This window comes from Crocodylus porosus, unplaced genomic scaffold (assembly GCF_001723895.1).
Source record: "Crocodylus porosus isolate Cpor-Errol unplaced genomic scaffold, CroPor_comp1, whole genome shotgun sequence".
Classification (NCBI taxonomy): Eukaryota; Metazoa; Chordata; order Crocodylia; family Crocodylidae; genus Crocodylus; species Crocodylus porosus.
The window spans coordinates 35,276,499-35,293,287 of record NW_017728909.1 but is presented as its reverse complement, the minus strand read 5'-3'; the positions used below and the strand labels follow the sequence as shown (position 1 = coordinate 35,293,287).

Genomic DNA, 16,789 nt, shown 5'->3' with positions numbered 1-16,789 from the left:
GACCTGCCCCTAATGAAACCATGCTGGTTGCCCTTGAGCATTGTCCCTGAAGCCTGCCCATCACAGATGTGCTCCTTGAGGATCTTTTCAAAGTGTTTCCCAAGGATAGAAGTAAGACTGATGGGCCTATAGTTGCCCGGGTCCTCTCTCTTTCCTTTTTTGAAGATGGGGACCACGTTAGCTATCTACCAGTCATCTGGCACCTGGCCCGAGCACCACGAGCGCTCGTAAAGCCGTGCCAAGGGACCTGCAATAACCCCAGCTAGCTCCCTCAACACCCTGGGGTGGAGAGCATCTGGACCTGCTGACTTGAACACGTCCAGCCCCTCCAGAATCTTAATACGATGATTGAAAACTCTGTATCTCTTCAGTTGAACCTCTCAGTATCCACAACATGGCATTTAGTTCACTGCCATATTTACTCAAATACAAGACAAGGTTTTTTTCCCTAAATCAACATGGGGTGGTTGGGGGGGACAATGACCCCTTGTCTTGAATTCAAGTACAAGGCTGTGGCGGTCATAACTAGTATGGCTCTGGCTTCAGCTGAAACTAGTGCCTCCCTTAAGTCCCTCTACCTCTGCTCCACACCACTCCCCCTGCTGCATCTGCTTTTCCAGTGCCTGCCCCCTTCCTCTGCCCAGTGCTACCTCTGCTTGTCCCTCTCCCTCACCATTCCCCACCCCCTGGCTGTTGCTGCTGCAGTTTACCCTCAGTTGGAGCTCTGGCCACTGCCCAGCAGCGGTGGTGGTGGCAGCCTGGGTCTGGTGCAGCCACCGCTGCAACCACTGTTGCTGTTTGCTCAGGCGGGAGCCAGAACAGAGATGGAGCAAGAGCCCCAATGGAGAGAAAGTGGTGGCAGCAAGCACCAGAGGGGAGTCAAGCAGGGACTGGGGGTACAGGCACTGGTGAGCAGTAGAAGACAGAGGGTCGCAGACACTGGAGATTGGGCGAGTGTCAGAAGGGCAGCCACCATGGGGGCAGGTGGCAGGGGAAGAGGCAGTCCACAGCCCCTGATTCCCCCACCACCTACCTACCCCCTGCAGCTGCTATCTGTCCTACCACTGCTTTCAGCACTTGCAGCATTTCAGGAGAACATATTTAAGATGACCCTCCAATGGTTAGATTCTGTTTATGAATAATGATAAATTTATAGATTTTCCATGTATATATAATCTAATAATTGAGAGGGTCATCTTAAACTCAGTCACCTTGAGTTTGGGTAAATGTGATATTTTTTTCTTCCTATATATCATTCTAGTAATAAGCGTAAAGAGGGCTATCTGTTGGTTAAGATGCTGGGCAGGAATAGAATATCTGGCTTCATTTTTTAGCTGTGACAGGCTTTCTGTGACACTTTGCAGTAAAAATATTGATAACCATGATATATTTTTTCTGATGTACCTCTTAGCATGATGTAGGGTCTTTCTTGTTTGGTTCATGCCTGAAAGGTTTTCAGGCCTGTTATTTTTGGAAGATGGTATGAATCTACCTTCCAGTGTGCGCTGCACCATCTGTCCAGATTGATGTGCAGGAGTGTGCAGAGATGGAAATTTAATCATTATTTGTGAATTGGGGTAGGGCAGATACCCTGTATATATTTTGGGTAATGGCAAGGAAGCATTTTAGGTAAGTAAACATGCTCTCTGTCTACTTTCTTCTCTTTCTTTTAGTGTCATTTTATGGTGACAGCTTTGTGGAATTGAAAATAGCAGAATCATCCTCCCTTACATCCCTGCAGTTAAGATTTCGAACCAGCAAGCCACATGGATTGCTTTTTCTTGCAGCTGGAAAAAAGGATTATTGTTTAGTGGAGTTGCACTCAGGACATGTACAGGTATGCTTTTTAATTACAGAACAGACAGAAGGCAGGTATGGTTTGTATTGCTTGATGTTAGTCTTTAAAATAGTGTTATAATCATAGTCATAGTTTAGAAAAAAAGGAAAAAAATTAAAGTGACTACCCAATTTTCTCACATACAGCATGTACCCGTTCTCCTCAAATACCCCAAATATTGGGGCCTGTATGTAAAGTGGGGAATGTGATTTGCTGGCTGGGATAGAAGCACATTGCTTTGTTTCCTACTCTACAGTACAGCAGCTGTTGTGTTACTTACTATTCAGGCAGCTGAGGGAGTTAATTGACTTAATGGCTCCTTGCTTTTCAGTCCAGAGGTATTAATGATCATTCTTTTTTAATGGTCTTGATGTTTTACTAATTAAGCCAACCTTTCTTACGGCAGTTTTGCTATTAGCTGCTCCTGGTTTCTTTCCTCCTATTTCAGCTTGAGTTAAGCAGAAAAGGAGGATGAGTCATCTAAAGATTAGACTCTGCCTCTGCTCTATGTAGCCATAATAATGGAAACATCTTTTTTTCTTCATTCTGCCTTTCTAAAACAAGGTGCATATTATATTCTGGGATATGTGAGAAAATATGATATTTGATCATGTTGATATGCAGCATATTTCTTATAATTATAATAAGTAATGATGGCTGTTGGATAAACCCATGTATTGAGTTGACGGGCAAATCAGGATTAGTGACAGCACTAATTCTCATAAACCTTTCCATGCTAGCTTTCAGAAATAAGTCATGCATTTGTTGTAAGGGCATTTATTCTTGCAAGGATTTAGTGCTTGGATTCTTGCAGATTTGGGCTACATCATGACTAGAAAATGGTTCTTTTCTGCTTTTGCATCTAGGCTAAAATGGTACTGACAGGTAAACCCCCCAAAACTTGTATTGGATATGAAGTGTTTACTATTGGCTCACCCATAACTATGATAAATAATTTTATGCTTGTATTTTTTTTAAATGATTTGTTTGAAAATTAACTTTAGCAGCCATCACAAAATTAAATACTATCAGTTTCTTCTGGATTCACATGATTTGATTTTGCTCATTAAAATTTTCTCTTACAGTTAAGAATTAACTTGGGAGCAGGGGAACAAGTGCTACATTCTCAAAGCAGCTTCCAACTGAATGATTTATTTTGGCACCTGGTGGAACTACATCATAAAAAAGATAATATTATTCTCATAATAGATCAACACTACAGAAGCAATGCAAAAACGGCTGAAATTCTCTATGAACTCAATGATGAACATAAAATCTACATTGGCGGGCATGGTAGCCTTGATGTTCCTTACCTTGACAGTGCAATAACCAATTTCAGAGGATGCATTGATGATGTATTATTTAATCAGAGGGAGATCCTAACATCTCTGAGACCTTACAGTAGTTTTAAAAATGTTCACGAAGTTTCATTGGGTTGCAGTGATGAATTCTTTGCAGGCGAAGAAGAGCCTATCAGTTTCTTCAGTTCCAAATCCTATGTTTCCTTCCCACTATGGGACATCCAGGGAGAAGGTGTTTTCGAGTGTACATTGCAGACCTCAGCTCAGCGAGGCTTACTGCTCTATAATTCTGGGCAAAAAGGAGATTTCATCGCCATGGAAATTGAGGATGGACTAATTAAGGCCTATATTGGAAAGAATAAAAGTAGAACACAGCTTTATTCTCTGAAGTCAATCAGTGATAACAAGTGGCACTTCATTGAATTGAAATTTACTGCAAAATATTTGCAGCTGACAATAGATGAAGAAACTATGAAGACATCACTGGCTTCACATAGCAAGCTACCCCTTCTGAAAGGGCCTCTTTTTATAGGTGGTATAGATGACAGCACACGGGCAGAAGTTATGAAGTTAGAGCTAACTTCAGTTTCTGGGAAGTATGCCAGAGGAGGATCTTTCAAAGGTTGCTTAAGAGACCTGAAATGCAATTCAGAAAGGAAATCATTAAAGAATGTTCTGGTTACAAAGGATATTTCAGCTGGTTGTAGAGTAGAGAGTGCTTTTAATATCAGTCCTTCTGCGACCCCTGCAAAGACTCTTATTGCAACAGCAGTCCCAACTTCAGTCATTTTTTTCAACCAATTTTCCTCTGGACCTCAAGGCAAAGAGGATAATAGTCATTTCTTGGTTCTAAATAACTTGATTGTTCCAGAAGGTGGGCAAGCATCACTTGAATCTAAACATATTAAAGTAAATTTAGAGTTTCATAAATATGGGATTCGTCAGTCTCAAATCCTTTTTAAAATAAAGGACTATCCCTCTCATGGTAAGTTGAGATTAAATATTGAACAGGGGCAGGAGGAGAATACATTTACCATGCTAGACCTGTGGCAAGGAAGAGTACTCTATGTCCATGATGGCTCTGAGAACACGTATGATTATTTTACTTTTTCTATTTTTAGCAGGAGTAAAAAAGATATGCCTTCCCATCTGAAAGGAATTGAGCAGCATGTGTTTAACATTACTATAAGTCCAACAAACGATGCTCCTGAACTTGCACTCCCCCAGGGAAATGTATTTCTTCTGTTGGAGAACTCAAAGAAACGCTTGACTGCTGACCTAATAAAAGTTTCAGATACAGATACAGACTCTGTGGATCTCAGTCTTTCAGTACTTGGAAAACTGAATGCAGATGCAGGATTTTTAGAAAATTCCAAGCATCTTGGAAAAGCTGTCACTATTTTTTCTAATGAGGACTTAAAAGAAGGCAACATTTTCTTTGTCCACACTGGCGTCAGAAACTCAAGGATTGTTCTGAGAGCGAGTGATGGAGAAAAAGTGAGCAATACAGTTGTGTTGCGTGTCATGGCTGTGCCCTTGGATTATAAAGTCGCCAACAACTCAGGAATAAAAGTGCTACAAGGTGAAGCAGGTTTGATCATGCTCAGTCATTTGGCAGTAGAAACAAATGCTGACAACCAAGAGATGGAGATAAGATATGAGGTCACAGAATCACCCCGATTTGGTGAAATTCAAAGGCAACGTTCTAATGGGGAGTGGAAGCAAGTAAGCTCTTTTTCTCAACGCTCTATTGAGCGTGACCGAGTGAGATACAGCAGTACTTTCAAAGAAATGCAGCTGGAAAATGTTACAGATCAATTTAAATTTATGGTGAGCATTGGAGACAAAATCAGTCAGGAGCTCGTGTTTCCAATTATAGTGAAGTGGTTGAGGTATAATTTACTGAAACATACACCTCTAGAAATTGAGAAAACAAAAAAGAAATGCTTGAATTCAGATAATCTTTTTGCTGTCCTCATGGATATAGAACTGCCTGAAAATGAACTTCGTTATAAGTTGTTGTCCCTGCCTAAAAAAGGACAAATGCTGCTTAACAACCAACCCTTGAAAAAAAGTTCAACCTTTAGCCAAAAAAATATTACTGATTGTAAGGTAGAATATGAATTAATCAGTAGACCTCATGAAGACACTGAGGATTCATTTAAATTTTTAATTCATACAAAATATTTGCAATCCAATATCTATGATTTCAAAATCAACATCAAAGCAGATCTCAGAAGCATTATTTTGACCAATAATGGCTTGACTGTAACAGAAGGTGAAGGAGAACTAATAACAAAAACAAAACTGCTTGTGCAAATGCTAGATAATAAGGTCTTCCAATATAAAGTTACAAAAAGTCCTCAGTATGGAAAATTAAAACTCATTAATTTTTCAGATTCTTTAGAGAGTAATGATAATATCACCATTTTCACTAATCATGATATAATTAATGAGCGCCTTATGTATGTCCATGATGACTCTGAGACCATGTTTGATGAATTTCTTGCTGTCGCATCTGTCAAAGAATCAGGAACAAGTGTGAACTCTGATTCAGATACAGAACACCTATCAGTAGAGATTAGATTTAATATCTCTGTTATGCTGAAGAATGATGAGAAACCAGTACGTGTAGTTGACAAAGTATTTCATGTAGTTAATAATGGGCAGAGGTTATTGACCTTAGCAGACCTCTGCTACCATGATCCTGATTCCGATTTTGATGATGGTCAGTTGCTGTACACAAGGCGTGGGATTCCTAATGGGGACTTGGTGCTAGTGAATGATACCACCTATAAACTGTATCAATTCAAGCAAGAAGACCTGGAGCAAAAGCAAGTCCTATTTAGGCACAAGGGTGCAAGTTATGGACGCTTTGTGTTGTTTGTAACTGATGGCAAACACTATACATCTTCACTTCTAGAAGTTAGCGCTTCTGATCCCTATCTTAGACTAGCAAACAATACAGGCTTGTTGGTCCAGAAAGGAAAAGAAAAAACTATTACAATAGCTAACCTTAGTGTTATCACAAACCAAGACATTAGGAGTGATCAAGAGATTACATACAAGATATTCTCACCTCCAAAGTATGGAAGGATCTATGTAAATAACCTAGCAATGGATTCCTTTACCCAGCTTGATCTGAAAAGGGGATGTGTGACTTACAGGCACGATGACAGTAACAACCTTGTTGACGCATTTAACGTTACAGTATATGCTAATGCTATCCATTTGGATGTTGGAATGCATGTCCATGTGTACCTGCAAAGTCATCAGCATGCACCAAGGATCATACACAATAACAACCTTCTAGTTGAAGAAGGAAAATCAGTTAAAATCAGTAAGGGAAAACTGCAGGTAAGTTGCCTACGTGGTCTGTTGAGCTGAACATTTCTATCTGTAACAGATTTTCTCCTTTATTTCTCAAGTGTTGAAAGCTATTTTGAATTTCCTAATTCCAAAAAACTGTCGTCTCTAACGCACATTTTTCACTAAGTTTTGTTGTTGGTAGATGTTTAATTGTGGGGAGTGATTCTGACACAAACATGCTTTCTTCGAGAGGGAGGTTATGATTCCTGTAATGCTTGTATGTAAGAAGATTAAGATTGAGAGATGTGCTTACTGAAGTTCACATTTCAGTATAGGCAAACCACTAAGTTAAACTATGTCTGAAATGTGAATACAGGGTTAGGCTAGCGCTGTGTATCCAGCAATGCATCTTACTCAACATTTTAACTACATCAGATTACCAGAGAGAAGTTCTGCCCTACCCTCATTTAAAATATTTTCTCAGCTTGTTTAGATCATTTGTCAATAAATAACACCACAAGGGGGCTCCTTTAGCACATTATTTGGCTAGCTTCAAAATCCATATTCAGTGCATAAATCCACAATTCTTTGTCAGTTCCTTAACTCAACATTGTTTTGCTTTTTTTTAGTTTGAGAGAGAGAAGAGTATATGTTTGGGTTTATGAAACACTCTTATGCCACATTACCTAACACACAATTTCTGAGAAGTATTGTGTTCACATTTGCAAATAGATAGGTGAATAAATATTCAGCAGTTTACCCCTAAAGGATTAAAGTGAAAGGTTTTGATTGCTTTATATTTATTATAATATTTTTTCTGTATGTATGTATTTAAGGTTGTTCATGAAAATAGTTCTCCTTCTGAAATAGTGTTCATGGTAAGGACCCCTCCAGTGTATGGATACATTCGGAAGTTTGCATCAGAAGAAGGTTATGTTGGTGCAGAACAAAAGCCAGTTTTGAGCTTTACCCAGCAAGATATCGATGATGGCACCATTCAGTATGTACAGACAGTTTTGGATGAACTACAAGACCATTTTTCATTGGATGTTACCAATAGCATCCAAGTGATCAGTGGAATAGACATCTCTGTAGACATCATACCCAAACTGATTCCATTAGAAGTGCAGAACTTTACAGTAATAGAAGGTGGTTCTAAAGCTGTGATGGAAGACTATATAAAAATTTCTAATCAACATTTCACAGGACTCAATTGTGAATTTCTTATAATTGAACCACCAAAGTATGGGTATGTTGAGAACTCTCGCTTTCCTGGAATAAAGTTAACTAAATTTAACAGAAAACAGGTAATGTGGCTATGATAAGCTTGAGCTAAATGCAGTTACTTACTTTTCTTGTACTTATTTCAATACTAATTATTTGCATTGGAGGGGTGTGCTAGTAGAGTGGTTAAAGCATCTCACTGTGGCTCCAGTGTCACAAGTTTGAACCTTGAGAGGGGGTTAACATTTAAAAATCAGCTATCTGTACTCAAAGTAGTTTTTATGAGTATTTTGGGATACATTGCTTTTTCTCTGATCTTGTTATTTTTGTTTAGTGTACTGCCTAAATGCCTCTCAGTATCTCAGGTTACTTCAGAACAATCAAGTACAATCAATATGGTCTAATATACTAGAAATGGAATTGTATGTTTGAGAGAGAGACTGAAATGTGGGGTTATGAAAGTTGGGAGAGAATGATGATGGAGCTGGAGGCTTGAATGCTTTTCATTTAACATTTCAAATAATTTTCTTTTAATGTCCTAATTTTTTACTTCCTTTTTCAGGTGGAACAAGAATTAGTCTTTTATGTTCATGATGGTAGTGAGAGCCTGATTGACAATTTTACTCTCATAGCAAATGACACAGAACTGTGGAAACAAAGCTTGCCCCAAACTATATTTGTGACTGTTACACCAGTAAATGATGAGGCTCCTGTTATAAGTAAAAACAAAGTACTTAGGGTAAGTTCTGCATAGGTTCATCTTTATAATTTAAAACAAATCTTCATTTTAACATGATATAACATAGTACCAACACTAGAAATAAAGATAGTTACGTATATATCTGGGAATATCTATTGTCTAGCAAAAGTCAGTTAGTATATATAGATATTGTGGAGATAGGCTTGGTAGGTAGGTAGATACCATGGAAAGTAATTTGCATGTATTGTGCCAGATTCTAGTCCCCAGGCCCTTTCAGAACCATGGTGTTACTTCTGTGCATCCTTCACATAAAACAGTTGAACTTGCATGGGTGCGAGAGAACAGAATGTCTTTTTAGTCTGATTTAGAGAATTGATGAAGTATGTCATATCTGTAATACAAAATAGGAAAGTTCCCCTCATAAAAGCTAGGCAGGTTTTATAAAAGTCTCTAACTAAAAAATAACACAGTATTCTAAAGTTAGAGTCTAAAATATGATAGTTCATCTGAGTATTGCCAGACAGATTGCAGCTTGTATTGTATGTTAAGACACAGACAAACAACGAACTTAATTGTGGAGTGAAAACAGCCAGGGCTTGACTGTGCACCAACTTCGCTGCAGTAACACCCAATATGCATGCTCGTATCCCATTAAACAAGGGTAATTTGCCAATCTTTCATTGAGAGCTTAGCTACCATGGTCAACTTATAGGGGGTAAGAATGTGCACCTGAGCAGTTACCATAGCGCAGGTGACACACGCCCCATCTTATCTTTGACTAAGATTTTCTGATGTCCATATCCTTTGTATATTTTTATTTGACGAAGGGCTAAAATAATTTTATATAACACTCAAAGCCTGCTTGACTTGCCTAATTCCCAAATAGTCTGTGTAACAGGAGGATTGTATAGTTGGCATAAATCCTGTCTTAGCAATCAGAGATGGCATTTAACTAGCCATCTCATTTTTGTAAGGACTAAGGGATGAGTTCTTGTCGCACCTGTTTCACATTACTGTAACCTCTTTTAACTCATTAGTGCAGCTCCAGACATAATAAAAGAAACAGACCTGGAAGTACAGGAAACTCAGACATGATACGGTCATCATGAAAAACAATGGCCACAGCAAACCAGCTGCAAGCTTATTAAAGGTGATGTGAAAGAGAAGAGTATTTGTCGGAGGGCAGTTTATATGGTTAGGGAATGAGTCATTCCCTGATACAGCACCCTGCAGTTTACAAATTAGAACACTTAAAGTATATTTGCATTCTTGATTTTACATTAAGGACAGAATTTAGTTTCCCTTTGCGTGTCTACAGGGAGGTTTTCTAGCTGTGCAAGGGTCGTTTTGGACACCATGCAGTTTGCAGTCCTCCTCCCCCCAGTCTGCACATTTCCCTGGAGATATGCTCAGGTATGCATGTACATAGCCACATACATACCTAGCCAGTGTGTAGCCTACTGCACATGCTCAATCTTAGTGCACGTACTTGTGTCTATACTGTAGAGAAATGGCAAACTGTGCATAAGTGGCAAAAATGCTACGTACATAGCTAGAAACTAAGCTATGTAATGCTACTTGCATAACTAGAAAACTGCCACTTCAATGAAAAAAGAGAAATAAACTTCCACCCTATGTGTCTTTGCATATTGTGTATACTGGAGACAAAATTGCATCCTAGTTCCATGCATTGCACAAAGGATAGAAAGAGACCCATATTTTTATAGTAAACAGTTGTAAAAGTTTGCAGCTTCACAGCAGAGGCAGTTAACTCATGATAAGGGCTCTGTAGGCATCCATACAGCAAGACATCAAAGATATTAGTCTTCAACACTTTACAAAGCTTCCTGACCACATGGTGGTTTCTCTGAGGATGAAAAGACACATTCTGTAGTAGAAATGCTGCAGGTGAGGATAGTTACCTATTGGTGCTGATCCCCAGACATTGACTGAGCAGGCATTAATGATCCTTTGATAATAGAGTACAGAGGTACAGGAGGTAGCTTTCTAGCTAGATCTCCCACTTCCTCTTTCCTTGTATAAAATGTACAATGGCTTTGAAGAACTGTCTGGTCATGGAACTGAGACCCAGCAGTACAACACATTGATTTTCTGTAAAAGGGATGTTAAGACCAGACTTCCTAAGATAAACAAAAAGCAGAACTAATCCTTAAATATGTTAGTCTTTTTTCCATAGATAAAATACAGTCCACTCAGCTGGGCACGTTGCCTGCTTTAGAGCCAGACTGTTGAGTTGATGACTGTGGTTTTTATGGCCATTTTAGACCCTTTACTGAGCTTCCCTACTCTATTTTTGTATACTAGTTAAGTACTAAAATACAGAACTACAGAATAAGATATCGGATTTACCCGAAGAATCTTATCTGCCTATGTCCTTAGACCAACATGGCTACAACCTAGACCCCCAAAATGAAGAACTACTGCAAATACAGAACTACAGCAGCTGTGTGCACTCTAAAGGCAGGAAGGCCCAGTTCATATCTCGCAGGGTACTCCTGGAAGAAGATCATTGTAAACTAAGTGTAAATACCCCAAATAGATGGGAAAATAGCTTGCAGTGACTTTCCTTGAACCTGCTAAATACTGAGATCAGCAGGGAGTTCCTATGTAGTCTTTACATAAAGTGGCACTTGCCTGGTTCCAGGCTGTGCTTACCTCTCAGCAACGTCTTTTACTGTTTTCTGTTGTCTTTTAACTTGTGTATGGTAATATGGTAAAAATATTTACTTTTCAAATACAGTAGCTCTTACTTCATATTTTTTAAGAGATAAAAAAGTCAATATGTGATACTGAATGATCAACTAAATGCCATAAAAACTAGTTTGTTGACTTTGTGGGAAGATCTTAATGACAGTCTTTCATAAATCTCCCCTCCTTTAAGCAATAGATTTTACTGTTTCCTGTATTTCTGATCCTGTAAGACCTGATACACATACCTGCTTCGCATGCTTCCAGTCTCTGTAGGGATACTTGCACTACCATTAGTTAAGCACAGAAGAAAAGCAGCAGAATCAGGACCTAAAAGAGCTATTAAGAGAGTAGCTAAATGAATAACAAAGATGGAAAAGAAGCTACGATATTAGGCCCCATTAAGAGCATCCATTAACGACAGATGGTTCATATGAAGATATGTATTATACTTGTGGTGGTCTCCAGATGGATATATGATGTTCAGTTTTGGCTTAGGAGTCTGCCCAGGGTCGAGCATTTCACACTCAGATATAAAATGATACCTTCAACTTGTTCATTTCTGAACCACAGTGCTTCTTAACAGTATCAAGATTGAGTGAACAGTGCAGGCTTTTCCCTCACAAAGAAAAGCAACCCAACATATGGGGTTATGTTTTTACTTTTTCAGAGTTTAAGAGTTACTGAGAGTTTTCCTTTCCTTTTCTTTTTTCTTGAGCCTTTATACATTCTGAAAGAGTTACCAGAGCATAATAGATGTGAACAATCCTTAGTAGGTATTCAGTATTTCTATCTAGTAGTAAATGAGGAATCGCCACAAAGGTTTTGTGAAACAGAATATAAAACATTGTGAGACTTATTTTCTAAGCATATTAATGCTCAAACATAAAAATCTCATAGTTTTCAAAATGAAAAGCTCTAATTCTTAGGGTTCAATGCAAGGCCATAACTGTCAGTGGGTATTTTTCCCCCTAACAGAAAAAAAAACCTTTAGTTTTTGTGCAAAGATCAAAATCGTGATCTACTCCTCCCACTTCTTATGCATTTAAGTAATAATAGTATAAGATGTTACAATATCTCCATGTAGACAAAAGGGGGCAATCTTTTCATATATATAGATTTCTTTTTTTTTTTTTTTTTTTACAGAAGTCAGTTTTATTTATTTAAAAAAAAAAATCTTACAGGGCATCAAAATGGCTGCATCTATAGAATAGATATCAGGGGAAAAGGGGAGAAAGCTAATGTATGGTAACTGAAATCTTTAAGCAAGAACTGAATTGTTTCCAGGAAACAAGGTCATGAACCTTTTTGTGTACTGTACTTGTGGAATGTGTCGGGCAAATGTGGAATTAGTGTAAAAATTACTTCTCAGAAGTTCACCATACACATTCTCCTTAACAACAGAATGAAGAATGTTGATCTCCACCCTATAATAATGCAAACAGATGTGGGAAATATGCCACTTTTAAAGTATTTACAGTATTCCAAGCGTTTGCCTCCCTACAGTCCATTTCAGCCAATAGTTCCTCATGGATCATATTACAGGTCACATAGGATCTTAACACATACAGCGCTGTACATAAGCATGCTGGGGTGAACACTATCCTTATAGCTAAAAAATATCCTACTTTTTATTTGGTTAATAAGAGGTAACATTTTAGGCTAAGCAAGCAGTTTGCTTGGAAGTAACAAATGGCCATACATTTGCATAATCATTTGTAGATATTTTACAATATTTAAGCTATACATTAGATATTCTATTTATATTAGTGTGGTAACTATTGACATGAGTTTAGGATGACCATAGGTCACCAAATTAGTGCCATTAATGCCTCAATATGGTGGTCATTTTTTGCCAGTAGTTACCATGGTATGTATTTATAGATGGCAATTTAGCAGTAAATAAATAAATAAAAAAAAAAATCAAAACTGCCTTCTACAGAAAATTAAGAAGGATACTTTTCCATGCTTCAAAGGGGACCAATTATTTGTTGGGAGGATTTTTTTTTCCTCGTATCACAAGTTAATATTGCAAAAGAAGGCGATTTCTGTCTTCATGCTTTGTGCAGCATGTTTTCATTTTTTCTTCCAAGGTTTTTAGTGTCCCTTTATAAGAAATCACACTTAGTATAATTGCATTTCTTTTTTTTCCACGTCAGGGATTTTCTATGTGTGTAGGTTGAAATCTTGCCTCTTCTGAAGTCAGTGGTAAAACTTTAATTAACTTCATTGGAGCCAGGATTTCAACTGTAGTCTTCCCTATTGTGTGTGCAATATAAACAAAAAATAAAAATAAAAAAATACAAGGAAAAAAGGTAAATTAATACTTAGGGAAAAACCATATTGTTTTACTTTTTTAATTTTGGATAAAGTGAAATAACTTGTCAGGAATGATTTTTTTCTTCTGTTGACATTGAACTAGTATCACCGCGAAAGAGCTGTTTTGTATCGTGCAATTCAGAAGATAACAGAGTGTGGGCAGAGGCAAGAAAGACCTAGCAAACAGAGCGCCATTACAAGAATCTTAGTATAGTAAAAGTCAAAGATGAACAGTTAGCTCAGCAATGAGACAAGTAGGTGTGATTTGTATGGGATATCTACAGACTTAATTAACTTCAACATTTAATGAGTATGTCCCAACCTTGGATTAGGCACCTTTGCCAAAAATTAAAAATACAACCAGATCAAAAGGGTATAGCTGGCTGTCACTGTTCATGTCCAAATCAGAAAATAATCAACGAAAATTAAAAGCAGCTCAGACAACACTTCCTACACAGATGTTAGTTCTTATACTGCTTTTTCTTCTGCCCAAAATTCTGAGTCAACAGATGGGCCTTGCAAGATACCCTGAGGCTACCTTTTCCTTGAATTAGACTAGCTAGAATTTAAGTAAGAGTTTTACACAGTGTTCCCAAATACTAGGTTTTTTTTTCCCTCTGTTGGGTCATGACCTAAACTAAGTGCTAACCATCTGTTGGTGGTGTTGATAACAACACTTCTTTGCATTGTTCGATACCTTTAAGACTGACCCCTTAGATCATAATTCCTTCAAACAGGAGGTAAAGGAAAACATATGTTTTTGGAAAGTCTTTCATTTTTATTAGTGGTTGTATTGTCCTTAATTCATTGTCTTTCTTTTACTCCAATGGGAACTGAAAGAACTGTACCGAGAGTGGAGAACATGGCACATGATGCTCCAAGGCATGGACTGTTCTGCAACAAGTAGTTTGGGGCTTGTAGCCTGAGTCCTAACAATAGAACTGCTGTGTCTGTATGAGTTCATGCACTGCCAGACAAACTGAATGTCTATGTTGTTTTTTCGAATGCAGATTTTTTGCAGGATGTGCAGGATGTTGCTGCTCAATATCTTGTAGTTTTAAATGATTTTAAAATGTCAAAAATTCCAGCCCCTGATAAGCCTGACTGGATTACAGGGTTACCTGCTTTAGCAACTTGACACAGATAATCCATCCAAACCTTTAATTCTTCCTTCTCTGTGTGTGTGTGTGTGTTTTTTTTTTGTTTTTTTTTTTAAGGTTTGGGTGGCATCAGTCACTGAAATAACTGTTGACGATCTATGTGCAGAAGATAAAGATTCCTTACCCTCAGAGCTCGTGTACTCCATTACACCACCCAGCAATGGACACTTAGCTCTCAAATCTTCTCCGAACAAAAGCATCCTTAACTTTACCCAAGCTCACATAACTGAAGGACAGCTGGTGTTTGTACACAATGGTATGTAGTTCAGAAATACCTCATGCTGTTAACAGAATACTGTATTCCTATATATGGTACAGTTACATAAATAATCCTTAGAGGATGTTCTTGTAACATAGCCAAGTTTTATAAGCACTGATCAATTGATGTCGCATCTCATAAGATAAACAGCAAAGGATCCAGGTCAGAACTCTAAGGAGTGACTCCCATGAAACACTCATGTGCTTCAGGGAGAAGAACTGGCGATTCAGCAGATGACACTTCTTTCTGAGTCAGTATTACACTGATGCCCAAAAGCTGTGATCTGGAACTGTTGGGCCCCCGGTTAACCGCTCACGGGCTGTGTATGGCCCACAGGCCCTATGCTAGCCCTTTGTGGGCCATATGCAACCTGTGGGCACCATTTGGACAGCCCCACACTTGCCAAATGTCAGCACCTGTCTCTCTCTCTCTTTCTCTCTCTCCCTCTCTGTCTCGGTGATTGTCTAGTACCAACAGTAATAATAGCATGCAGCTTGTAGCCTGGAACTTAAGTAACCTGTCAGCATTAGTGCCTGAAGCACTGCAGCCCTTAGGTCTACTGCCTCTCTCTATTCGAGTAACATGGGTTAGGGACTCCTGTTATGCAGTGCCCTTCCTCACATCAACAGTCGCTTCTCTAATCTCCACTGGGACTTCACCCAATTCCAGGATGGACATGAGCTGTCAATGCAAGAAAGCAGTCAGTGAGGCTAACCGCACCTTGTCGTGTATCTACAGATGCATCACAAGCAGGACCAGGGAGGTGATCCTTCCCCTCTATGCAGCGCTGGTCGGGCCACACTGGAGTACTGCATCCAGTTTTGGACACCGTGCTTCAAGAGGGATGTGACTAAACTTGAGAGAGTCCAGAGGAAGGCCACTCACATGATCAGGGGGCAGAAGATAGACTAAAGGGCCTGAATCTATTCAGTCTCCACAAGAGAAGGCTGAGAGGGGATCTGGTGGCCATCTATAAACTCACTGGGGAGACCAGCGGAAAATAGGTGAGGCTCTGTTCCCCTGGGCACCCCCTGGGATAACAAGGAATAATGGCCACAAATTGATTGAGAGCAGGTTTAGGCTAGATATCAGGAGGCATTACTTTATGGTTAGGGCTGCCAGGCTTTGGAATGGACTCCCAAGGGAGGTGGTGCTCTCCCCTACCTTGTGGGTCTTCAGAGGAGGTTGGATAAATATCTGGCAGGAGTATTATGATCCCAGCACTCGTTCCTGCTTAGGGCAGGGGATTGGACTTGAAGATCTATTCAGGTCCCTTCTAACCCTAGTAACTATGAAACAATTGGTGTGAGTTTATGATAAATCCAACATGCTACCATGCATATGTGTGTACCACAGACACGTATGAGTAGTTTAACAGCAATTCTTGATGGTAGAATCAAGATGCTGTACTTGAATATCTGGAAAAGAGGTACAACAAGTGGTCAAGGTGGTCAAGAATGTAGCAAAAATGAGTCAGTCATTTTAACAGAAATGTCTCTGGGGAGTTTCCTATATGTAAAAACTGTATCTGTGGTTGAAGGGTGGTGAACTAAATTTGCAGAATTGAATTGTTCCCCTGAGTATAGAAAGGGCAAATGAATATCTGCAGCTTTAGGAAACAAAGTTGGGTAGAAAAAAATGCAAGTAGTGGGAAGTTAAGTTTCCCAGTATCTAGGGTTAGGGATCCCACAGCACATCAGAACTGTAGTGCTGCTTTGTTCTCTGGTGTCTGTTCCTGTCCCTAAATCCTATCTCTACCAACTCTGGGCCCATGGTCTTGCCAGTTTCTTCATAAAAGAAACGTGTCTGGTAATTTAGTAATTGCCTGTGTGCCAATCCCTTACAACTACAGTGGCCTGCAGTGGACCTCCCAGTTTCATAGTTTCATAGTTTGTAGGGTCGGAAGGGACCTGAGCAGATCATCTAGTCCGACCCCCTGCCATGGCAGGAAAGAATACTGGGGTCAAATGA

General features: G+C 39.1%; 1 protein-coding gene across 1 annotated transcript in view; it reads left to right on the top strand.

Moving 5' to 3' along the window:
• Positions 1–16,789, top strand: part of LOC109307679 (chondroitin sulfate proteoglycan 4-like) — a 53,578-nt gene that overhangs the window by 13,042 nt on the left and 23,747 nt on the right. The window contains exons 2-6 of the mRNA XM_019531693.1: positions 1,674–1,837; positions 2,923–6,495; positions 7,284–7,754; positions 8,234–8,410; positions 14,617–14,815. Coding sequence (XP_019387238.1) covers positions 1,674–1,837; positions 2,923–6,495; positions 7,284–7,754; positions 8,234–8,410; positions 14,617–14,815 — 4,584 coding nt within the window. The remainder of the gene's footprint in view (positions 1–1,673; positions 1,838–2,922; positions 6,496–7,283; positions 7,755–8,233; positions 8,411–14,616; positions 14,816–16,789) is intronic.